This window comes from Seriola dumerili, unplaced genomic scaffold, assembly GCF_002260705.1.
Source record: "Seriola dumerili isolate Sdu_G_001 unplaced genomic scaffold, Sdu_1.0 BDQW01000017.1, whole genome shotgun sequence".
NCBI lineage: Eukaryota > Metazoa > Chordata > Actinopteri > Carangiformes > Carangidae > Seriola > Seriola dumerili.
The window spans coordinates 9,640,280-9,664,747 of NW_019174272.1; the positions used below are offsets into that span (position 1 = coordinate 9,640,280).

The window sequence follows — 24,468 nt, forward strand, 5'->3', positions numbered from 1 at the left end:
AGAGGAGCCAAGTTGTAGAGAGAGCCAGCATCAGCAGGGGAACTTGGGAGAGGCCTGTGAGTCTACGACTGAGGCTGGAGTCATCGGACGTGATATTATGGAGACGTAGAGTGTGAAAAGGAGGAGCTGAATTTCTTTGATGTTGAAAATGTGGTCAGAAAGAGCAGAGTCAACAGCAGCCGAGTTGTAAAAGCTGGTCACTGGCTCAGATGAGGGCTGTGGGATGTAGGCACGTTTGTGGGTGGAAAAGTCAATGAGCTGTGAGAGACTGATTGTATCTCAGCACTGAAAGAAATTAATTTGCCATGGAGCAGCTGCCAGATTCAGCATGTATATTAAAATCATCCATTACCGTAGATACAGGGCGTATGGGGCAGACCTGGGTGATGAGTGTAGGATTCATTGAGGATCTAAGGTTTGGCTTTAAAGGACCAGTAACTGCAAATAATAAGTGGTGATTGAACAACATTGTAGTAGGGATGGCATTTTCAGTAATTTCAAAAATTTCGAGTACTCTCATTACCTTATGAACAAGTACTCGATTACTTACAGGGTAGGTATGTCACTAGACCCCATAGTTTGATAGCAAGTCAGTGCCGAAATTCTGCCAGGACTTGTTTTTCTACATGACCCTACTGTAAATGTGATTTTTCCAGGTCTGATGAGGGCAGTGTAATAACCCCACATGCGTCCTGGTCTGACACCAAACTGGAAGAGAAGAAGGCACAATAAACAATAACATTAACATGTAGAATGGCAGCGGCAGGTGCAGCAACGCGTTGAGACAGGTTTATGGAGATATTTTGCATTTGATACAGATCAGCAGGGACAAGTTATAGACAAACAAAAGCCAGTATGCAAAGAGTGTCACAGCATTTCAAATGAAAGGAGGAAACACCAAAAAGTTATCTATCCTTGTTTGGAAGGGCAGGGCTGGTCGGTGTAACCGTAGATTAGAGCGTATTAGGCCTCTGCCAAGTCTCAGTTCGACACATAAAGTTAGTGTTGGTGTTTGATAGAGTGAACTCTGAACAGGGCCGCTGTAATGACAGTGTCCTGCACAGACAGGTTAGCCAGTAGTTACAGAGAGGAAGCATAAATTAGCCACATTAATGCCCCGTTTGATGGCGTAACTGCAGCAGATTGACCAGAGAGTGGGTGTTTGGCCAGTGTCACGGGAGTCGTAATAAAACACCATCCCGACTGTAACATCCACACCAGTGTTTAAGTGTTTGATGCATGCAGAGTAGTAAGAGTTAATGATGTGTGAAAAGGGCTGATGTGATTATTGAGGCTGAGTAGCAGTGGTGTGGAGTACATGATCATCATAAACGGCAGGCAGGGATGTCCAAACCAGTCTGATAAAATTCTCCAGCAATGTGTTATGACAGCTTCACTTATAACTCTATAGTCCTGTTAGCAGGTAGCCTGGTCTCTCTGAGTGATGGGACTTTGTTGCTTCTGCACATTTCCCTGTGATGCTGATATGTTTATGTGCCTGTCTTCTCCCTACCTGTCACCCTGCAGTCTTAAGATCCTCAGCCGGTAAAGGCTCATCTGCCTGCTCAATGATCTGCTAATCCCTCCTGTAGTAAACCTGGATTTGACCTTCCATGTCTCTCCCTCCCTCTCTCCCTTCATCTTTGTTGTTGACCCAAACAGAAAGTGGGGGTGACGGGTCCACCGGACCCTCAGATGCGCTGTCCGTCAGTTATCGAGTTCGGCAAGTTTGAAATCCAGACGTGGTATTCATCTCCCTACCCCCAGGAGTACAGCAGGTAAGCTAATGCACCATAATGAAGCACAGCAGCATAATGTACTTAGCTCACAGTCCTGCTCTGTAGGCGCAGAAATTACCACCACTGTAATGGAGCTCAATTATAAGGTTGTTTACAGTACCACTTACTTTGGTTGGTACTCAGCCAGAGCCAGGGAGGCAGTTAGGTTCAGCTTCTCTGAGGGTGGAGTGATTTTTTTTTTTTTTTTTTCACGTATGTAACTGTTGAATAAAATCTGCCAAACTATTCTTACAAATATGCTCTTTCTAAGCCCTGCAGAACAGAAATATCAATCTTAACCCTTAAAATGTTCAAATCCTGTTAGTTTCACATATGTCTCAGACATTGCAGCCTGCTGTGATATTTGCAGCTTTCAAAACAAGCTGTGAAAATAGTTTTAATTAATTTATCTTCCAAGTATTTTCTCAATGAATTATTCAATCATTCAGTCCATAAAATATTAGAAATTAGTAAAAACGGCAGTTACAATTTCCCAAAGCCCAAGTTCACTTGTTCCTTTTGTTGGTTTTGTCTGGGCAACAGGCCAAAGTCAAACATATTCACTACAACTTATCACAGACCTCTAAGAAAACAAGCAAATATTCATGTCGGAGAGGCTGGAAACAGAGAATTAGAATTAACAAAGAATTAATCATTTGACACAAATAATTGCTGATACAATCAACTAATGAATTAATCAGCTGTTCATTTCATCTCAAGTTGTGACTTTTTTACAACCATCCCTCATTTTTCCTTGTGTCATTGTTCCCCCCTTCCTTGTCCCTGTGCAGACTACCCAAGCTCTACCTGTGTGAGTTCTGCCTGCGCTACATGAAGAGTCGCAGCATCCTCTACCAGCACATGAAGAAGTGTAACTGGTTCCACCCCCCTGCCAACGAGATCTACAGGAAGGATGAAGTCTCTGTATTTGAGGTGAGGAAAGATGGACCAAATGATGACAGATAATTTAATCTGAGTGAGGGATGGTGGATGACACTGTAACAGAGAGAGATAGGCCTCCATTAAATTGAACCACGGTGCTGCTGCAGCCAAACCTTTTACTAAATGCTCTCACCTCCTCTCACCACCTGACTCTAGGTGCAATAACTCTTTTACTAAGACCCACTAATTGCTATTTAAGACTAGGAGCATCAGTGTGATCACAGGTTAATCATATGCGTGTCACACCGGTGCGTTGCCACCATTTTTATGAATAAACAGAATGGTTATCAGTCATGTTCCTTATAGTGTTTAATTGACATCTCTGCTTACTACAGTGAGATATTCTTTCATCAGTGTTATTAATAGAATAATTCATAATTACAGATCTACAGTTGAGCTATTCTTCTGGGTCTCGTAGCGCAGCAGCAGATTTAGTGGATTCGCTGCCTGCAGGCCACTGCCACTGCAGCTCCTTCCTTCCCCGCTCTGCAGTCCATCCCCGCTCGGAGGAGAGCAGAGATAACTGGCGAGCTGCCAATGTGAACCTCCCTCCTCTCTCTCTCTCTACAGCTCTTTGTTTCTCTCCTCTGCCCTCTCTATCTGCCAGGGTCTCAAGAGACTCAGCTGAGATCATTGCTTGACACTAACTTCTAGTCCATTCACTTTTACTTTGCTCCCCAGCTCTCTAACAGCAGCTTAAAGATGTACTTGTGGACTGTTCCTGGGAGTGAACATTACTGATACGGATGATGCTGACACTGATGTATTTCTTCACTTTTCCCACAATAGGTCGATGGGAATGTGAGCACAATCTACTGTCAGAACCTGTGTCTGCTGGCCAAACTGTTCCTGGACCACAAGACCCTCTACTATGATGTGGAGCCCTTTCTTTTCTATGTCCTGACCCAGAACGACAGCAAAGGTTGCCACCTCGTCGGCTACTTCTCCAAGGTATGGCCACGATGTTCCCAACATCATCCCTGTGCTGGATCCGCCTTCTCACAGCCTCTGAGCCAGTTTTGTATTTTCAGTCTCCACTCCACTGTGGTTCCTTCATTTTCAAGGCATACATAGCTCTGTAAAATATAATCACCCTGCACAAACTTAACTGAAACAACTAATTGAACAAAAATGCATTGGCGTCACCCACAGTGACACATTCCTCCAAACATACAAATGCTCACGTTGTCTCTCAGATAAACACTGGGTGCTGTGAGCTCTGTTTCCCCTCTGTGGAGTTTGCATTTGTATGTGCTCCCATTAACATGGTGCCAAAATACTGCCGTTAGTGAGCGGACGCAGTACCATCATCACACAGCTGTACATGTTACACGACTCTGTAACGTGGTTCCATGTGTGATTTTTTTTTTTTTTGTTTTTTTCTAATGGTGGGATGTCTGTGTGTTTCTCTTCTCTCCAGGAGAAGCACTGTCAACAGAAATACAACGTATCGTGCATCATGATTCTTCCACAGTACCAGCGCAAGGGCTACGGACGCTTTCTCATCGACTTCAGTAAGGGCTGCAGCCAATAACTGGAGCTAACTTCCTCTTTTTGACAGACAAGATTAATAAATACAAAAGTAGAAATAATATTGTGTTGTATATCTGTGATGTCTAATATGGTGTTGTTGGTTTATTCTTGCCTCCCTGCAGGCTACTTATTGTCAAAGCGTGAGGGCCAGCCAGGATCTCCAGAGAAGCCTCTGTCGGACCTAGGTCGGCTGTCCTACATGGCCTACTGGCGCAGTGTGGTTCTGGAGTGTCTCCATGAGGTCCGCGACCGGCAGATCACCATACGGCAGCTTAGCAAACTGACAGGGATCTGCCCGCAGGACATCACCACCACACTGCACAGCCTCAACATGCTGGAGCAGCGAGGAGACAGGTCAGAGACAGGACCCGGCACACAATCCGAAACACTCCAAATTATTCAATCATATAAATCAGTCAAAGGCGCACTCCAGTGGTTGACACTATATTCCCATGTAAATGGAAGTTCCTCTCATTCTCAGTGAGTTGTACCTGTTGTATTATTTCCATCATTAGCACACTATATAACTTACTACACTGCAGTGAGAGGAGGAAGGAGGATCTGGTTGCCAGACAGCACTCCATCACATCATGTTGCAGACTCTTGTAGTGTAACCCAAACGAAACAGAATATGCCACGTTACACACTTGATGTAAACAAAGCTACTCTTTAAAGTGGACTTTAGAGGGATCATTGTTCACACTGTCCCTATGATAATATGTGGGTGCAATCTGATTGCTGCTTGAATTCATTAATTCACCTGAAACCCTGGAAACTTAATAAAATTATTAATTACAATGAAATTAATGAATGAATGAAATTGCTGTATCTCAGCAACCAAAACATCTTTACATCCTGAAGTGGCCCCCCACTGTAACACACTGCAGGCAACGCTGACACACAACTGAGCCATTTGACACTTCTCATTTTCCACCCAAATTTCAGCAAGGATAGTTGGATTGAAAGGGAAGAATGATGGGCAGCTGGCTAATTAGTCTAATAAGTGTAATTACCACAGTTTCAGTTAATGTCAGTGACTGATGTTCTGTCATTGCCTGTATTGACTTATGAGACTGGGTTTTGGGTCACAATGTGAACAAAGATGAGATCAGTTTAGTTTGTTTGTTTATTTATTTGATAGGGACAATGCAATTTAACATAGTTTCAATACAGGGTATGAAATTTAGTGAAAGTTTATAGCTATTGCTAATTCTCTACTCCTGTCCCTAGTTGGGTTTTTACATGTGTAATAGAATTAAAACAGTCACAAAAACAACACAAAACAGACAACACAATAGATAGACCCTGCAATTTGTGAAAAATATATAGATGTACAGTCTAAAAAGAGACAACAACAGCAAAACTAGCTACAAGTAGTTAAACAAAAACAATTAAAAATTGGTAGAATTGCCTAGAAAATGGTACAGCCATGGTTAGTTTTCAGCCAACACCTTTGTACTAGCACCTTTGTTGTGAAGGAATCTGTCTGGAGTGAATTTGATTTTAGTCGGTAATGTGTTCCAGAGTTGACGACCCTTTATGGCGAGAGCTGATTGTCCAAATTTAGATCTTTGATGTGATATTTTACAGTTGTCATTCACCACACTCCTAGTTACTCTGTTACTGTCCTGTCTTTGGATATATCTGGAGAGAGACTCTGGGGCTAAACTCTTGATACATTTATAAACTAATGTGAGGAAGCAAAGATGAATAAAGCTCTCAAAACTAAGCAGATTGTATCTTTTCAGTATGTGACAGTGCAGCCATCGGACAGGCTTTTTGTCCATTATTTTCAATGCCTGATTGTATGAGGATGTGAGGGGTCTGACTGTAGATGGCGACGCTTGAGCCCATACTGTGATACAAAATGAAAAATGTGAAAAAAATCGTAGAGCGCATAAATTATAGTATCTCCATGCACACAATCATACGCACAATACCTCACATGGATGTTACAAGCTAATGTAAACACATGGATGCACACACACATACACTGACAAACACAATCATATCTAATGTATCTACACTTGCCTGTAGAGAATCATTCATACAGAGTTGTAATGCTCTTGTTTCTGTCTGCTGGGTTTTTCTCAGACTCGTTCTGGTGCGACGGGAGAAGCTGGTGACGACGCACATGGCTCGTCTGAAGGCCCGCCCACGGCAGCTGGAGGTCGACCCAGAGTGTCTCCGCTGGACTCCCGTCATTGTAACCAACACCGTGGTCTCTGACGCTGACGGAGATGATGATGATGACGAGGAGGATGAAGAACCAGAGAAAGACAACCACAAGGAGGTAAATGCAATGACTATATGTTTTAAGTGGAGATAACGGATTGATCTTTACTGTAGATTCTTATTGATTTTGATTTATTTTATCTGTGAATAGATTAAACCAAGTCACAAGGTCCCGCCCTTGTCCTGGCACATGCACCAAGGGAAGAAGAGGGATGAAGAGGAGGACGACGATGAGGAGGACGAGGAAGAGGAAAGGAAGGGCTTCTTGGGGTTTCCCATCAGCCAAAGCTCTCCAACTTCCCCTCCCATCCGCTGTCCACTCCCTGTCCAGGAACCACCACGGCCCCCACCCCCGACAAATGGAGAACGCAGGCCACGGGGGCGCCCACCCAAAAACTGGCCTTGGGGCAAGGTGAAGGACAGCACGCGGGTGGTACGGCCACCTAAGATCCGCCCTGTGGAGGATGAGGACGATGAAGATGAGGAGAGAGTAGATGGAGGAAAAACCACAGGCGCTCCCAGCAGCCTCCCCTCTCTTTTCTCTTTGGACAGACAAGCAGAGTCCACACCCTTTCACTCGCTGGACATGGCCCGGCACCCCTCCATAACCCCCACACGGAGAGGGCGGCCCCCGAGGAAAAAGAGAGGCCCCAAGCCCAGAATGACTGAAGGGCCTGGAGAGGGGCTGGCACAGCTTCCTCTGGCTCCCAGGTTAAATGAGCCTCCGCCTGTTAGGAAGGGCTGCTTCAGTGAAAGCAGTGAAGAAGAGGAAGATGACGACGACGAGGATGATGAAGACAGGAGGGCGTGCTCTCCGCCCATCCTCACCAAGCCTGCCATGGGGCTCAAATGCAAGGTAAGAATCAGTGTTCAGATTGATCGATACTGAATGATTTTAAAATCTCAGAATTAAAATTCATTTAAGATCCTGTAGGTCTGTAGTTGTCATTTTTAGACTAAATTCAAAGGCACACCTAATTCTCCACCCACGTTTTTACCCAGAAGCCCCTGAGGAAACGCCGCTTTCGCCAGCGTAGCCACCCTCACAGCAGCGTGGTGACGGAGACGATTTCTGAGACCACAGAGGTGTTGGATGAGCCCTTTGTAGACTCAGACTCAGAGAGGCCTATGCCCAGGTTGGAGGAGGAGACGCCCCTGGGCCACCTGCTGCGCCGTTACCCTCCAGCCCGCTCTGCTCTGAGGTTGTCAGACCCAGCACCCAAAAGGGGGCGGCACTCCAACCTCTCAGATTCAGAGGAAGATGGTGAGCAGAGCTCAGATGCAGGATTTAGTGATTATTGGTTATTTATGCTCATGTGTGTGTGTGTTTATCTAACACTTATCTTTTACCTCCTCTCAGAGCTAACGCCTGTGCTGAAGCCTGTGGCTGCTCTGCCAGCAACTCCATCAAAGACCCTCGCAGCCAACCCTGAGGTCCCAGTTAAGAAGAAGAAAGGCTGGCCCAAAGGAAAGAGCCGTAAACCACTGCACTGGAAGAAACGGGGACCTGGTAAACCACCTAGCAGTGGGCCCGGCCAGCGAATGGCTGCAGACAGTCAGGCCCAGGGTGGGGATCCTCCACCCCCCAAAATCAAGATGAAGCCTGGCCGCAAGCCCCGCAGCTGGTACCTGCAGCGGGCCCAGGAGGAGGCAGAGAGGCAGGAGCAGGAGAGACAAAGGCTGCTGGAGCAGCAGCTGGACAAAGACCCTCAGCTGCTCCAGAAAGACGATCGTAACAGCAAGCGAGTCTGCAGAACCAACACTGACAGGGACAGCAAACTGAAAGACTCTGACGAAGAAGATGATTATCTCCCGAAGCCTGTTGAGCAGAAGGTGCCCAAGAGGCGAGGGAGACCGCCCAAGAACCGCGCTCTGTGCCAGCCACCACAGCCTGCTCCCAAACCACCTCCCACCTCTGAGCCAGAGGAGGAAGAGGAAGAGGATGAGGAGGAGGAAACTGAAAGAGCCTGGGAGGAGGACAAACCCAGCCGTCCACCGTCCCGTCCCCTGCTTTCCCCTTCATCCTCCTCTTGCACCTCAGGGCCACGGGCCCCGCAGTCCCGGCCTCAGGACACAGACATGGGTGATAGGGAAGATGACGATGACGATGACGAGAGGGAGGAAGAGGACTGTGGCAGTATGGGCAGCGGAGGCGGCAGTATCAACAGGAGAACAGCGGTCACGCCAGGTTCAGGAAGCAGGCGCAGCGAAGACCATGATGCAGACGATGAAGGTGACGGACACTTAGAAGACAAGAGCAGCAGCAGCAACAACAGCAGCAAGAAGAGAAAAAGTCAGGACTCTGAAGATGAAGATGACGATGAAGACGAGGAGGAGGAGCCTGCCTCCCGTGCGAGCTCTCCTCCAGTGAAAGAAGAACCCCAAGGCGGAGAGGCTTTTTTAGACATGGAGAACAGCGTGGCCCGGGACTATGTCAGCAAGCAGGAGGAGGAAGAAGAGGAGGAGGAGGAGGCTGAGGAGGAGGTGCAGGAGGCCAAATGTCGGCCCTCCTCTGCCGATGCGCAGCAGGAGGAGAGACGGCGCAGAGAGCAGGAGGAGTCTGCTGCTGCAGCCGCCGCAGTGGAAACTGTTACAGCCATGTCTGTTCCCCCCGAGCCCATGGAGCTCCAGCCTCTGCACCCGGATGACAAGGACGTCACGCTGTTGATGGAACCCCAGCACACACATCCACACTCCCACCCTCACCAGCATTCTGACTTCAAAGAGGAGCTGAGCCACCACCACCCACACCACCCCCATCACCACTCCAATGAGCTGGACCTGGAGACTATGCAGGCCGTTCAGTCCCTGACACAGGGGGAAGCCCAGGACGAAGAGACTGAACCCCAGCCACACCACGGGGCTTACCAGGACTGTGAGGAGACCCTAGCTGCCTGCCGGACCCTGCAGAGTTACAGCCACACTGGGGAGGCAGAGGAGGAGGCGCTGGCCTTAGTGGAGGAGTGTGGGGCTTCCCAGCACAGCAGCCCCCTCCCCAATCCTCCAGTGCCGCCCCTACCAAGTCAATCGGTGCGCTCGGTCAACAGTCCAGGGTTGCCCTCAGGAATCATGGACACAACGTCAGCAGGGCAGAGGGGAGGGACGCCTGGCCCCCCTGGAGCAGGGGGCAATGGTGGCGGTGCTGGAGCGGGGTACACCCAGATCACACCGGAGCATCCCAGTTCTCTGTCTGCCCCCTCCCAGCAGAACATGGAGACGTCGCCCATGATGGATGTACCATCTGTGTCAGACCACTCGCAGCAGGTGGTGGACAGCGGCTTCAGTGACCTGGGCAGCATAGAGAGCACGACGGAGAACTACGATAACCCCAGCAGCTATGACTCCACCATGGGCGGAGGGGGCAACGGAACAGGGAACGGGGGGAACGGAGGGGGAATGTCAGCTGCTGTAGTTGCAGGAGCTTCCACAGCGTCCTCATCATCAGCCTCCTCTTCCTCCAGCTCAGCCACCCCGTCCTCTTCCCAGTCCAACAGCTGCTCCTTCGTGCCAGCCCCCAGCCTCACATCTTCCACAGGAACTGGAGGGTCCCAGCTAGCGATGGGCAGCTGCAGTCTCATTCAGCAGACAGGACCAGGGCCCAACAGTGGGCCAGGTGCCAGTAATGTAGGCAGCGGGGTGCCCCAGCCCCCGCCGCCCCCACCACCGTCCAACACCCCCAGCTGTGGCATTAAGTCTCCTCAGAGCTGTGGTGTAATTGAAAGACCCCCCAGCACCAACCAGCAGCAGCAACAGCAGCAGTCCCAAAAAAAGGTTCCTCAGCAGCCCCCCCAGCAGCAAGCCCCCAACCCTCAGCCTCCACCCTCAGCACCACCACCGCCACCGCAGCAGCAACAGCAAGCCCTGTCCCAGTGTAGCATGGGCAATGGTTTTGCCTCCACACCCATGATCATGGAGATCCCAGAGAGTGGAGGTGGAGGAGGGGGCCGGACCATCTATGAGCGCATGGGTCAGGATTTTGGCACAGGGGGCTACCCCCAGCCCTCCGCCACATTCAGCCTGGCCAAACTCCAGCAGCTCACCAACACCATCATGGACCCACATGCCATGCCCTACTCTCACTCAGCCTCTGTCACCTCCTATGCCACCAGTGTCTCTCTCTCCAATCCCGGGCTGGCCCCCTCACCCCACACTCCCCTCCCTCAGGGCCAGCCCACTATGACCCCGCCTCCTAACCTGAGCTCTGGCTCCATGAACCTAGGTTCCCTGCAGCTGCAGTGCAACATGCCCACCACCAACATTGGCCTGGGACCCCCGCCACATACGCAGAGGCTCCAGGGCCAGATGGCGACAGTCAAAGGCCATATCTCCATCCGGTCCAAAGCCACTCAGCAGCTGGCCCCGGCCCCACACCAGCAGCAGCTCTACGGCCGCAGCTCAGGGGCCGTGACCATGCAGGGTGCGCCGCGCACCCTGGCCGTGCAGCGCGGTATGATGCCAAACCTCATGCCCACGCCGGCACCGTACAATTCCATGAACATGACGCCCCTCAATGCCATGTCAGCCGGCTACCGAATGCCCCAGCCCATGATGAACAGCGGTTACCACGGCAATCCCCCTTACATGAATCAGCCAGCTCAGTACCCCATGCAGATGCAGATGGGCATGATGGGAGGGCAGGGTTACCCACAGCAGCCTATGCAGCCCAATCACCACGGCAACATGATGTACACCGGCCCCTCCCATCACAGCTATGCCGGTGTCCCAAAACAGTCGCCGTACATGAGCAGATGAGCAGCCGAGAACTGAGCAAGGCGACATGAGGCTAGAGGTGATACTCGCTGTACTCTAAATGTCCATTACCCCTGTTCACCCTCTCAGTGCCTCGGCCGGCACCAGGGTGTGTAGGTGATGGAGACAGAGAGGGTCTTTGGGGTTCCTGTTTTTCTAGTTGTCATTTTGTCCCTTTTTATTTGGGCTCGTGTCCCCTCTCCTCCCAGCTGGCTGTGTATGGGAGCAAGTCGGTAGGATTCAGGGTGGGGGCTGTGTATATGGACCATGGTGCTTCAGGCCAGGCCTACACAGTCCTCCAATGTGGTTTCACACAGACCCAGCAGGAGTCTCCTCCTCCTCATGTGCAGGAGGAGAGAAGGGGAGGACAAGAACAACGAGAAAGATACACAAGAGAAAGACAGTACAGGAGTACCTTGCTTTGTCAGACTGCAAATGAAAACTGAATATATTCAACCATGCACACAATCTTTTAATTGATATAGGAAGCCTTACCTTGAAAAAAGAGACAGTGAAACATATTAGGCGGACTCTTGTTTTGTTTTGTTACATAATGTTGAATCTTATTTTTGTTGTTGTTGTTTTTGTTGATTGTTTTTTGAAATACTTGTGTGCAGTCCGACCTCTTATATGCTTTGGTCTTTATATGTGTGGCATTCTGAAAAAGTGATACACCCTCTTGCTCTCTCAGAAATACCCAAACATCTCTGTGGTCACTTGGTCAGACAGCTTTTCACCTGGTTCCAGAAAAGCATAGGAGCGGGGCCTCCGGTGTTTGAGGTGTTGAGCTGTTTCCAGAGTCTCTGTCTTCCCGGATGGACGGTGTCGTACCAAAAACACAGCAAAGACACAGAAGAGACGAGCGCATTACTGTCTATTATATGTCCATAAATGAAACAAGTAGCGTTATTTTCCAGTTTGCCGCCTCTCTGACACGTTTAGATGTAAATATTCTGGTACTTCCCAATATCCAGCGTGCACACACAAACACACAAATACACACACTGGCTAGCTTTTGCCAATTGGTGGCTGGCTCAGGAAACATTCAGCTGTTCCACACTCCACTGACAGACGGTGTACAATGTCAGCCTTTTTTAGCAGTTTAGGGAATGCAGAACAAATGGTGGGATTTCCATTTAACTGCTTCAAAGAAAGTCAGTTAACTATAGCTGACTTCCCCTCCTTAAGTGTTAGTGACCCAAAGAGGTCAAGGAGTCTGCTTTTGAATGGTGTATTCTGTTAAAACTGTTTTGTTTTTGTTTTTGTTTTTTTTTTGTTTTGTTTTTTTTTTTGTTTCTGCAAAACTCTGCACTCCCATTGGCTGGAAATATGGCAGTAGACGGTTAGCCTTTGTAAAAGGTGTGCCTGAATGCCTGATCTAGCGCATGGTTTGGCCCTCACGTAGAGGCACACTCATATGAAAGCAGGGTTGGAAGTGAGTAAGTGTTTGAGGTCCTGTTGGCTATGGCGTTCAACTGGCAGGGGTTAAACGGTTGACCTTGTTGCTCCATGTACCAGTATTCAAAGTCAAAAGAGGAGTTTTCATTTTCTTACAGACCTGACAGTGCATACTTTGTGTGTATTGTTCCGTTCTGTACTTATGTTTTGTTTTGTTTCTTTCTGAATTTTATCAGACTGGGCAGCTTTCTTTTATGACACAAGCTGACTCTTTTTGACTTTAGAAAACCTATTGTAGAGAAAATGTTTTTTCTATAATATAAAAGGAAATTCTGACATTGATATTGGTACTGTCATTTTTTTCACTTCTGTTTCAGGAAAAAAAACAATACATATTTTTTAGCTCGCCTCTTGGGTAATAATTACTAAGAAATTCAAAATTTAAAAAAATTACCACTCACTTTTAGTGACTTTAAGATGCCTTTAACCTCTCCATTCCATCTCATCTCTAGAGTTTTTCTATCTTTGTGTAGTATATTAATGCTATTTTAAACAAAAGGACTACAAATATCTAAAGGTCACTTGGCATTCTTTTCTTTTTTTTACTTCTTGTGTGTGTATAGGATGACTTCCTTACATTTAAGAGGCATGTAAAAATGAGCTCAGTATATTTCTGTCTGTTTATATCGCTTCCCTTTTTGTATCCTTTGTAATTGTACATGTTGCGTTGTATGCTAAGAGATGGCGCAAAATAAAGAGAGGAGTGACAGCTGGGCACACAGTGAAGGTTGATTTGCGCCCAGCAGCCTCGACTCTCTACTCTGTCCCTGTATGTATTTCCATTTATTCGTTTTTTTTTCTTTCTTAGCAAGTACTTTCAAAGAACTCTGTACATTTTAACATAAAATGAAAATAAATTATGTTGAGCCATTCATGTTTCCCTTGAGCTTTTTATATATTCATCTGATTCAGTTCGTATGAATTGTTGTTGTCACAGATAATCAAATCTCTTCTATAAACCTACAAATTTGAATTTGGAATGGTCCCATATTTTACCCTTTTACAGTGTTTTGTTTGAAGTGTTGATCCATAAGAAGATGTTTGTGTTTTTAAGAACCAAAAACCATCTCAGTGTAGTTTTACATCTCCTCTCTCAGGCTTTTCTCTGGAGCTCTAGAAACAACAGGTCAGTGAGAAAATCAGATGAGAGGAAGCTCTGAGCCTCTCTTCTGATTGGCTGACTGTTTTCTGAGTGATCGGATAAAAATATAGCAGATTTCAGGTAAACACTCACAGAAACCAAATCCTACAAGGTTGGATGGTGGTTTATAATCAAAAAGGAACATGGAAATCTACCTTTTATACAATATGGGAACTTCAGCAGACATGACAGTGATGGTAAATCTCTGCAAAAAACTGCTAAAACTGTTCCAACTTAGAAATGAAATAGTGAAATAGTAAGACTGAGAAAATTATTTTTCTCTTTAAATACTATTTTCCACATTCTTGTTCCAGTTGAAACTTTTGTAGGTAGTCAGAATTCATATGAAAAATGCTTTGTTCTAAATCATGCAATAGTGACATGGCTTCTACCTGAGCTCTGGTTATGGCAGGGTTTACGGTGTCATTTATTTTCATATATGATTTTCATTTCATGTAGCAGATAGATGAAAAGAGAGACCAGATTTCGATTTAAGAAATTTAGTTTCTTAAAACTTCACACTACTGGGAATTAAGTGATCATTTTTACCTCATAGTAGTAAGCCAATACTGATGATGGACTCCTGGCATTAGTTCAGTCACTTATGGAATTGCTTTGACCACTTGTTGCCACTAGATGTCCCTGTAAAACACAAACATGTCATATCAAAAAGCCTTGATGTGAAAACATCATCTCCTCACCCACTTCTATCTTCAACAAAATTCACATACATAGATTATACATCTTTTATTTATATTATAAGGAATAAGTTATATTCCTCTGAATTTTCCTGAGTGGTGAATGACAGGGTCTCACTTCCAAAGTAATACATGTAAGTCTAACCCCACAGGAATCACATTTGTCAGACCCACATAATGTAAGCCTCAGAACATGTTTGGTTTCCAAACGTAGCATAATCACCAGTCAGTGGCTTACACTAACATATTACAATTTTTGTTTATAATAACTTTTAGTACTGCTGAATAAGAGAGATACCTGCATGCGTAATGTCAGTGAAAAGATGTAATGTTATAACTGTGCTGCTGCTTTTATCTTTGTCTGTCCACAGAGAATGAGGATTTGGAGGGGGTGAGTGCTGACTGCTTGAGTGCATGTAAAAATGACATCTTTGTTTCACTCTTTGTTTTCACAATCACCACCAGTCAGCAGAGATTCAGCTTTTTCTTTATGATCATAACAGATGGATAAATTATCTCTGATGTCTTGAATACAATATAGCGCTGACTCATAACAGAAGTTATCTCAGCTCTTAATGATAATAATAATAAGAAGAAACTTTATTTGTAGAGCATCTTTCATACAAGAAATGCAGCTCAAAGTGCTTTACAACAAAGAAATTACTTCAAATGAAAAAGACATAAAATAAACAAAAAAATCTTTAAAAAAAAACATTGATGTATGGAAAATAATATGAATGAGATGGAAAATAAAACCCACCAATGATAAGATGATAATAATAATGATGAGATAAATTGAATGATAATGACATTTAAAAAAAATACAGATAAGAATAAAGAAAAAAAAATATGTAGAATGCATAAAATAATTAATAAACTTTATTAAACTTATTTTTCCGTATGAGTGTACTCTCCTCTGTTAAACGGCACTTAGGCTCTAAGAAAAAACAGCACTACAGTACCTCTTTATAATATCTTAGTTTAGTAATTGTTCTAACATCCGTGTTCTTCTGTTAACATTTACCATGAGGTTTTAATTGACGATTTTATGTGTACAATTCCTCATGTGTTCATTGTTTGCATGTGTGTGTAAACTTTGTCTTCAGGGTGTGGGCTGCACCTGTAAAGAAAGCAGAACTGAATATGACAAAGACTGTGAACTCTCAGACATGAATACAATTCATTCACTGTGCACCCAGTTCTCATTCCTCCATGTACTCTGTGCAGCGTTTCTACTAGTTAATGCTGCTTTGCTGCTTTTGAATCATATCAGGTGAGACATGATCAAAGATTATGAACACAACAGATTGTGGTAAAGAGGATAAAAGTGTTAATTGTCAGTTTTCCATTTGGAATGTGTTCCCATAAATAGTAGATTCAATATATTCCACATAGGGCACTTTAAAGAAAATAACTGTGGTGTGTACATTACTGTATGTTTGAAATATTATAACTTTGTTTCAACAGGGAAACGTTTTAGAAGGTTAATAGGGTCCTGTGTATCTCACATTTATGCACTGTGTATTTATTTGTCATCTCGATGACATGAATTGATCTTGATCTTTGATTTTAGTATGCATAAATAAGTATCACCCAGTCATCAGCATTCTCTTTATGGATGTCAGAATTTATTCTGTCCAATTTTCATCTCTTCCTTCACAATTTCACTTTGTGTTGTGGTAAAATACAAAAGTATTTTTTTCTATTTCCATAACATAATAATAAATACAATGAAGTGTATGTTGCAGACTGACTGAAAAAGCATTTTAGACTCTAAACTCTGCAGTATTCCCTCGTGCACCTGTCTCTGTTAAATTGAATGGAGAGAGACTCCACAAGATGAAATCTGATACTGAAACAAAATGTCAGACCAGCTCCATCTTGAAGCCAATCAGCGGGTAGCTTTACTGGTATTTACTGTAGCTTTTCCTTCACGGTCCAATCACAGCCAAGTCACAAGTCTTCAGCTTCCGTATTATTGACCAATGATCCCATTAAGTAGGCGGGATTTTAGAGTCTACTCGGCTTCTGATTGGTTCGCTGTATTCCGCTATGCTTCGCGCATCAGGATCTGCTCCACCAAACGGGAAGCAACGACGGCAGCTTGATCTTTCATTGGGAAGAAAAGAAGGTGAAAGGCGAGACGAAAACGTTAAGAAATTGTCTTCGGTAAGTCGGGTTACAATTTATGAATGGCTCGAGCAGTAAATGGTAAATTTTCAGCCAGAGCAGCGTGGTTATTTTAATGTATTTCTATCCTCTGTACCGGGTGACGGAGCTTTTCCTCTGTCATGAGACTGAGGCAGGAGGAGGGACTGATGTAGCATCTTGTGTGGAGATGGAGGCCTTCAACCACTGTGCGATAGACAACTAATTACAGTTAAATGTCATAACGGTTATAATTACATGTGGCTGCACTTTGTTCAGGTTTTTGTAGCGTTGAGTTATATCCAGTCTGAACCTGATATCTTTGTCGCATATTTAATGAATATTCCGGTGTCATATTTCCTCAGCCACCATCAGTTTACTTACGAACACGTAATACTATTGAATGAAATAAAACCCTGTTCACTTGGCTGTTTCCCTTTTTGCCTGAGAGAGCGGTAAACAAAACTCCACTTACAGGATTTAAAATTTATTGTTGACACTTTTAAATTGACCCATTACACTTCAATTATAGGAGTTAGTGAGCCATTCATTCGTGCGGTGCTGTGAAGAAAGTTTGTGTACTCTGTGAGTTTAGCTAATAAAGTTACGATGTAAATTATATATATATATGGATCCAAAAATGTGAAAACAATATTTTGTTATTCAACACATTAAAAAACAAGAGTGTACTGATATTGTGTTACGTTGTGTAGTTACAGTGACACACAGACCAACAGTATTCTCTGCTGCTGAAGGAAGCACATTGTATGACCAGTGTCTGTGCTTTGTCCAGAGCATAAAACTTGCTGAAATGTGTCATGTGAGAGGAGGAAGGGCTGTCTTTTCAGTTGTGGGCATGGTATACTGTTTTTTTCTTACTTCCCTTCTTCTTTCTTTCTTTTTTATTGTTCCTGTTCAAAGACTTTATTATTTAAATGTTCAATCTCACTGAAATGACTAAATAACTCTATAAATACATACAAATCATTTGCATATATGTAATAAAATACCTAAGCATAAGTTAAATTCTTTGTATGTGATACTGTAATCCTTTCAACACATTGTGTTAAAGAAGGCTACAGTCAAGTCAAGTCAAGTCCATTTTTATAGCCCAAATCACAGCAGAAGTTGTCTCAAGGCACTTTTCAAACACAGCAGCTCTAGACCGTACATACAGACATTGATTACAGAGACCCAACAATTCCCACCATGAGCAAGCACTTGGCGACAGGTGGCAAGAAAAAGCTTCCTTTTAAGCGGCAGAAACCTCGAGCAGAGCCACACTCAGAGTGGGCAGAGAGAGAGAGACATGATAATACTGACAGTGACAATGGTGATGATAATAGTGACAGTAACAGCAACAGTAATAATAATGACGATGATTATAATAATAATAATAGAAATAATAATTATAATAATTGTAGCAGCAGGTCATATAATAGGCAATTTGTAATTTCAACATGACTCAATATTTTGTATTATGTGGACTTTATAATATTGCATCACTCATCGAATGTCACCGAGACATACAATAAGTATAAACCAGTGACCTTTATTTATGTGTCGCATTATTCTTAGAGTTCACTGAAACTACTCAACCTTTTCCTATTTTAAATGCTTTGGTTTTCTCTTTTATATCATTAGCCTCTCAGCCTCCAGCCAAAATGATCCACAGCCTGTTCCTAGTAAACGCCTCAGGGGACATTTTCCTGGAGAAGCACTGGAAGAGCGTGGTCAGCCGTTCAGTGTGCGACTACTTCTTTGAGGCGCAGGAGCGTGCCACTGAGCCGGAGAACGTCCCACCAGTGATCCCCACACCGCACCACTACCTTATCAGTGTGCTCAGGCATCGCATCTACTTTGTGGCAGTCATCCAGAGCGAGGTGCCGCCGCTCTTCGTCATTGAGTTTCTGCACAGAGTTGTCGACACATTCCAGGTTCTTGCTCACTTGGTTTTTTGTTTTCAATCCACTGATAGTTTAGTTAATGACCGATATCTGACTTTAAATACCGATATCCTAACTGTTTTCTGTGATCTCAGGACTATTTCGGAGTGTGTACAGAAGCTGCCATCAAGGACAATGTGGTAGTGGTCTATGAACTACTGGAGGAGATGCTGGACAACGGCTTTCCACTGGCCACAGAGTCGAACATCCTCAAAGAACTCATTAAGCCCCCCACCATCCTCCGCACAATGGTCAACACCATCACAGGTACAATCCATTTACATGTTAACCACAGTCCGTAGCAAAATGAGTCAGACACTCCCAATGTTTAGATCAAAATGCAGATGTGAGATACAACGTGTTGGCATGTCGGTTTGTGGCGAACATACGCTCACCCACCTGATACTTGCCACGCCCTCAGTTATGCAGAACTTCAAGCCTTAATAAAAATTTAAACGAGTGAGTTATATAAGGAACTACAGTTTTTGGCACTTCCCATGTTAACTTCATTTTTCAGCCCCAGAGGTTGCTGCTTGGAAAAAACTTTTACTTGAATGGGAGAGTTTTGGACCCCACTGTACATCATTATTAACCTGAGGAGTCTGTGTCAGTCATCATTATATTGTTATAAAACAATATAACATGAGATTTCTGTGAACACTGTGTGTTTTCCAGGCAGCACCAACGTGGGTGAACAGCTCCCTACAGGCCAGCTGTCAGTGGTGCCATGGCGACGCACTGGGGTGAAATACACCAACAACGAAGCTTATTTTGATGTGGTGGAGGAGATCGATGCTATCATTGATAAATCAGGTATGGCTCTGCACTTATTACATAGACATACATCTTACTCCACAAATAACAATGTCAACCTTTAGAATGAGTTTTAGTCAAGTCCTTGTCTGTAAAGCAATGTTATACTTTGTTGTTTTCTCCTCAGGCTCCACCATTACGGCAGAAATCCAGGGAGTTATTGATGCCTGTGTAAAACTGACAGGAATGCCTGACCTCACCCTATCGTTTATGGTGACTTCACAACTCTTTTTTTAAACCTCTTGTGGATTCAACAAGCTAGCTCTTAGTGGATTTACACTATCAGACCAATACAGAAAGAAGTAAATACATGAGTACATGACACAGAGTTCAGCTGTCACAGAGACCAGCTGGTGCTCTGCCTCAGCTTAGTCCCTGCATCTGTGAATTATTAAAGAAAGTGCTTCAGGTTTATGAGAACTGAGAAATGCAAAACAGTGAGTTCAACAGCAGAAGCCATGTCTTTGGACCCCACATAAATGTTATATATATATACTGTTATATATATATATATATATATAAAAGACCTGATTAAAATGCTTTTCACCCTCTGCTCATATATCACTATGTATCACTTGAAGTATATTTGAAAACAAGATTTTTTTTCTATCAAGCTGTTGTTAAAGCCAAAATTACTTAAACAGCTACAGGTAAACATATTTTGTTTTACTTGCCACCCAATGATATCTGTCTCCTTCTCCCAGAATCCTCGGCTGCTGGACGATGTCAGTTTCCACCCGTGTGTTCGGTTCAAGCGCTGGGAAGCCGAGCGGATCCTCTCTTTCATTCCCCCTGATGGAAACTTCCGGTTGCTCTCCTACCACGTCAGCTCTCAGAAGTCAGTGTTTTGTCTTTTTATGACACATTATGGCAAAGACACATAAAACTGAAACACCCCTCTAACTAATTCAGCATGTTATCCATGTGTTATTTATCAAATAGTTGCCAATATACTATTCTGTATGAAGGATTTTCTGTTAAGTGGTGCACTCACGTTAGAACACAACCATAAAAACATATTTTTCCACTGGCTCATGTGACTCTGGCACCTGTTGTTTGTTGGCCTGCTTCTTCTTTAGCCTGGTGGCGATCCCAGTTTACGTCAAGCACAACATCACCTTCCGTGAGGGAAGCTCCCAGGGACGTTTTGACTTGACCCTTGGCCCCAAACAGACAATGGGCAAGGCTGTGGAGTCGGTGTTAGTGAGCAGCCAGCTGCCCCGGGGAGTCCTCAACGCCAACCTCAACCCCTCCCAGGGAACATACACCTTTGACCCAGTCACAAAGGTACTTAGAAATTGTGTCCAAGGCTGTTAATACACCTAAAGTAGGGGAATGTACATGAACGTGGCTGGAGGTCAGGTCTCAAAGTCTCAAAAAGTCTTAAATTACACCAAAAACAAAGATGCCACTATTTGATTTCGTTCTTCGTTATCATTGTGTAGGAAAAGGAGTGACTTCATCTTACTTCATCTTGATATCTTTTGTTTTGTCCAGTTGTTGACATGGGATGTTGGTAAGATCAACCCACAGAAGCTTCCCAGTCTGAAAGGTACAATGAGCCTGCAGGCGGGGGCCTCCAAACCTGACGAGAACCCCACCATCAACATCCAATTCAAGATCCAACAGATGGCCATCTCAGGTAAACACGCACACACACCATCTTAACAGCCTATCCACATGCAGTCGTGATTGTGTCTCTGTATGAATTTTGTAGGAATAGTTTTTCATTGTTGACATTCTCCATCAAAGTCAAACAGCACCTTATTTACCTTCCTGCTAAACTCTCACACATTCTATTATTAACTAATGAATATCATTATTTTCACTGCTTTTACTCTCAGTAACACTGAGAATAATTAGATTTCACTAACTCGAGAGGTTTTTGTCACATATCCTGCTCAGCTGATAAGCACCTGACTGTCCCATTCTCTGAACACAGTGACATAATGGCCACTAGATGGTGCCAAATGCAGTAAATACACCCCATCCTCTCTGACACATGATATCAGAGAGTACTCTGTAAGCAGGTTTTAAGATATTCTCTAGTCTTGGAAAGCCCAGAATCCTCTAGGACAAAATATTACATCTGCTACATGACAGCCTCTCTCTCAAATTGTAAATGTATTTCCTAATCCAGGTAGCATGAAATTATGTATTGTAAAAGCTGAAATGTTGGTTCACTTTATACAAATTGAGCACAAACATATATCATCCCCTGCTACCATCTTTGTTTGGATTAGATAAAAGAGGCGAAACTTGGGAACCTTTTTTATTATCTAGGTAGTTAAAAGAGTCTTTAATGATTCTGGAAGTGTCTTCAGAACAGCTGTAAGAGTTAAGCGACCATCTGGGTTTTTCAAGTTTCACCAGGCATATACCTTTTGAGAAAATCAGATGCTTTGTGCTGACAGGAATGTAATGGTAACGTATGAGAGGCACAAACTGGGGCTAAGTTGTGATCAGAGCTGAGAAATCTGTCTGGAAGATCCATAAATTCATCAGCATGCCCACTCTGAGCCACCCAACATCCTCAAACATTCATGCTGGACAGTTATGATGGTTGATCATTTTTAGAGTATTGATAAATTACTGTGTCCTCCAACAGGGCTAAAGGTGAACCGACTGGACATGTATGGTGAGAAGTATAAACCTTTCAAAGGCATCAAGTACATGACAAAGGCTGGCAAGTTCCAGGTCCGGACATAAAGACTACTGCTCTGTGACTACTGGACCAAACCACAATGAGACTGAGGGGTGATGTGATGGGGGAAGGGGAGTTGGTACATTCCCTATGTATATGCATTTCAGGATTTACCTACACAAACTGGAGGCTCCTTGTAGCAGTTGAAAATGGACCATTTCTCTGTTGAGTTAAAAGCATCAAACGTCCAGTCGACAGGTTACAGCTTTGAGTGAATCTGCAGAGTTTGAACCAATAAATCATTTCCATCTCTATCCAACCTGAACCAAGTTATATAACTCCTGATTTAACACCATTTTCACTGATAATTTTAATCCTGAGCCCAAATCAAACCCAAGCAGTTTACTAGTTTATGTCAATTCAGGCTCCATCAAGTTCAGACATAAAGTTCAAGCTCTGACAAACAAATAAACAACAGGCCACAATCTGATGCTGTACTGTTTTAGTACTGTATGACGCTACATCCAAACTACTACATTTTGGTTTTAAAACGCATAATTTTTGCTACATTTACGCCTGATGTCCACACTGCTCTGGAGTTTTTGAAAATACAAAAATGGAGACTTTTGGAAACACTTTGCATTGTAGTGTAGACGGGTAGAAACGGAGACCTTTGGAAATGGTGACGAAGACACCCATGGTCGCTCCCTGTTTGGGTCTCAATGGATACAACTACCAGTGGTAAATGCACCATGGATAACACATTACAAGCATCACTGACCTTGTTGTCTTTGCTAGCAGCGGTTGTGCAGTTAAATTCTGCATTTTATAATGCTACAACTGTCTTTGCTGTTCCTCGTTCATAGTATTTTCTGCAACTGCGCAACTGCAGAGTAGACGATCTGCTTCCTGTTTACACCGGCACGTGCATGCCCGGTGTGCGTGAATGGTGATGAGATATGTGTTGTCAGGTGTGATAGCATGGAGATTATTTCTGATACGGAGCTAAAACGGTCGTCTGGATGGAGATCATATTCGTTTAAAATGCCGTTTAAAAAAAAAATGTAGTAGTGTGGACGTAGCCTCAGCTTTAAAAGTGATCTGTCCTCCTTTTTTCCACAAAGTATTTCATTGTCTGTCATGTTTGTCTGGATAAATTTGTGTCTGACTATTATTAAATAGAATGTTAAATAAATTGCCCCCTTTTTTTCTTCTAAATCTTATAGGACAGAACTGCTTTAATGATAATCTGTGTTCCAAAGGCTCCCCATCGTGAACTCCTAGTGAAAATGACTAATATAATATATTCTCATACTCCCGTCTACTTCCTTCTCCAGCATTCATCTGTTAACTGTTTGTTCTGCTCTTGTGCTCCTGGTATCCTTGTTGCAATAATTCGATGATTTGTGTCGGCAGCACTGGAGTCAACACACTGATGTATGAGAATATGATACTGGAACCGTCCTCAATCACGCACTTTCACATCTGCTGGTACAAACATTTCATTTTAATGCAAGCGAGATGGATGTAGAGTGACTGAAGCTGTTCAAGCTATTTATTATCATGACGATTTCATATACATACATGTTTGCATGTTTTATTCAACTTAAATTATTATTTATTAAACAAACCAAAGGATTTGTTTAAGTAATATTTTGTGTTCAATGCTTCCCATTCCTGCATTCTGTCATTAAATCCATTAAAGCTTTAACTCTACAGAAGCTTGTTATTTAATATTAATATCATATCATGGCCAAACAGGATGGGTTTTCAACATATAGAAACATGAAAATGATTTTTGACCCTGTCAATTTGACGCTGTGATCCAAATTATCCAAAAATGATTTTCTCAGTGCATCACAACACTTACAGTCAGAGAAACTGTACAACATGTAACTTGTGAATATCACCATGCCAACTGGGCTGATCTGGTTAGACCAGTACGAGAGTTGGTGTGATATGTACATGCCTCTGGGTCTTGACATCATATTCACGCCTCTTATTTCACAGGCATAGAGGTGCATGGTTGCAAACACAGTGTGGTGTGAACAGCTCAAAATGAAAAGAATATATGAAACTATGTACCCGATAACTCAGAAGTAATGTTGAAGGTTTGCATTTTGTGTTTATGGACTTTTACTTGTGTGTTTGTTAAAACAGCCTCCAATGGAGTGTTATACTGGTGTAAAAATAAAGATTTGATGTGTTATAGCACTGATTATAATTTGTTTGTGTTTCCTGTTAAAGGATCCTTTGGAAATTATTACTTCTGTTAATTTCAATGTTTAAATAGATGTTGAAGATACATTTTTGATTCATTATATAGCTTTTAATTTTTATTTTGTAGTGTTTTTACACATAGGTGAATGTATTCATGTGTATA

General features: G+C 43.7%; 2 protein-coding genes across 2 annotated transcripts in view; both read left to right on the forward strand.

Annotated features, from left to right (window-relative positions):
* The window catches only part of kat6a (lysine acetyltransferase 6A), a 29,289-nt gene extending 17,315 nt beyond the window's left edge, over window positions 1-11,974 (forward strand). Inside the window, exons 9-17 of the mRNA XM_022752377.1 lie at window positions 1,663-1,778; window positions 2,570-2,711; window positions 3,510-3,671; window positions 4,141-4,234; window positions 4,376-4,607; window positions 6,348-6,546; window positions 6,640-7,344; window positions 7,491-7,752; window positions 7,849-11,974. Of these exons, the coding sequence (XP_022608098.1) occupies window positions 1,663-1,778; window positions 2,570-2,711; window positions 3,510-3,671; window positions 4,141-4,234; window positions 4,376-4,607; window positions 6,348-6,546; window positions 6,640-7,344; window positions 7,491-7,752; window positions 7,849-11,240 (5,304 nt within the window). The 3' untranslated portion in view covers window positions 11,241-11,974. The remainder of the gene's footprint in view (window positions 1-1,662; window positions 1,779-2,569; window positions 2,712-3,509; window positions 3,672-4,140; window positions 4,235-4,375; window positions 4,608-6,347; window positions 6,547-6,639; window positions 7,345-7,490; window positions 7,753-7,848) is intronic.
* Window positions 11,975-16,609: 4,635 nt separating this feature from the next.
* LOC111231303 (AP-3 complex subunit mu-2) lies at window positions 16,610-22,935 on the forward strand. The gene is made up of 9 exons (XM_022758359.1): window positions 16,610-16,703; window positions 18,327-18,619; window positions 18,724-18,895; window positions 19,304-19,441; window positions 19,569-19,654; window positions 20,146-20,279; window positions 20,521-20,728; window positions 20,939-21,083; window positions 22,050-22,935. Exons 2-9 carry the CDS (start codon window positions 18,347-18,349, stop codon window positions 22,148-22,150), a joined length of 1,257 nt encoding a protein of 418 aa, XP_022614080.1. The 5' UTR covers window positions 16,610-16,703; window positions 18,327-18,346; the 3' UTR covers window positions 22,151-22,935.
* Window positions 22,936-24,468: the final 1,533 nt, after the last annotated feature.

Coding starts and splice junctions, on each gene's coding strand:
- LOC111231303 (XM_022758359.1), top strand. CDS start 18,347: ATGATCCACAGCCTGTTCCTAGTAAACGCCTCAGGGGACATTTTCCTG. Junction 19,655..20,145: donor ACCTCACCCTATCGTTTATG/GTGACTTCACAA, acceptor TCCTTCTCCCAG/AATCCTCGGCTGCTGGACGA. Junction 20,280..20,520: donor TACCACGTCAGCTCTCAGAA/GTCAGTGTTTTG, acceptor CTTCTTCTTTAG/CCTGGTGGCGATCCCAGTTT.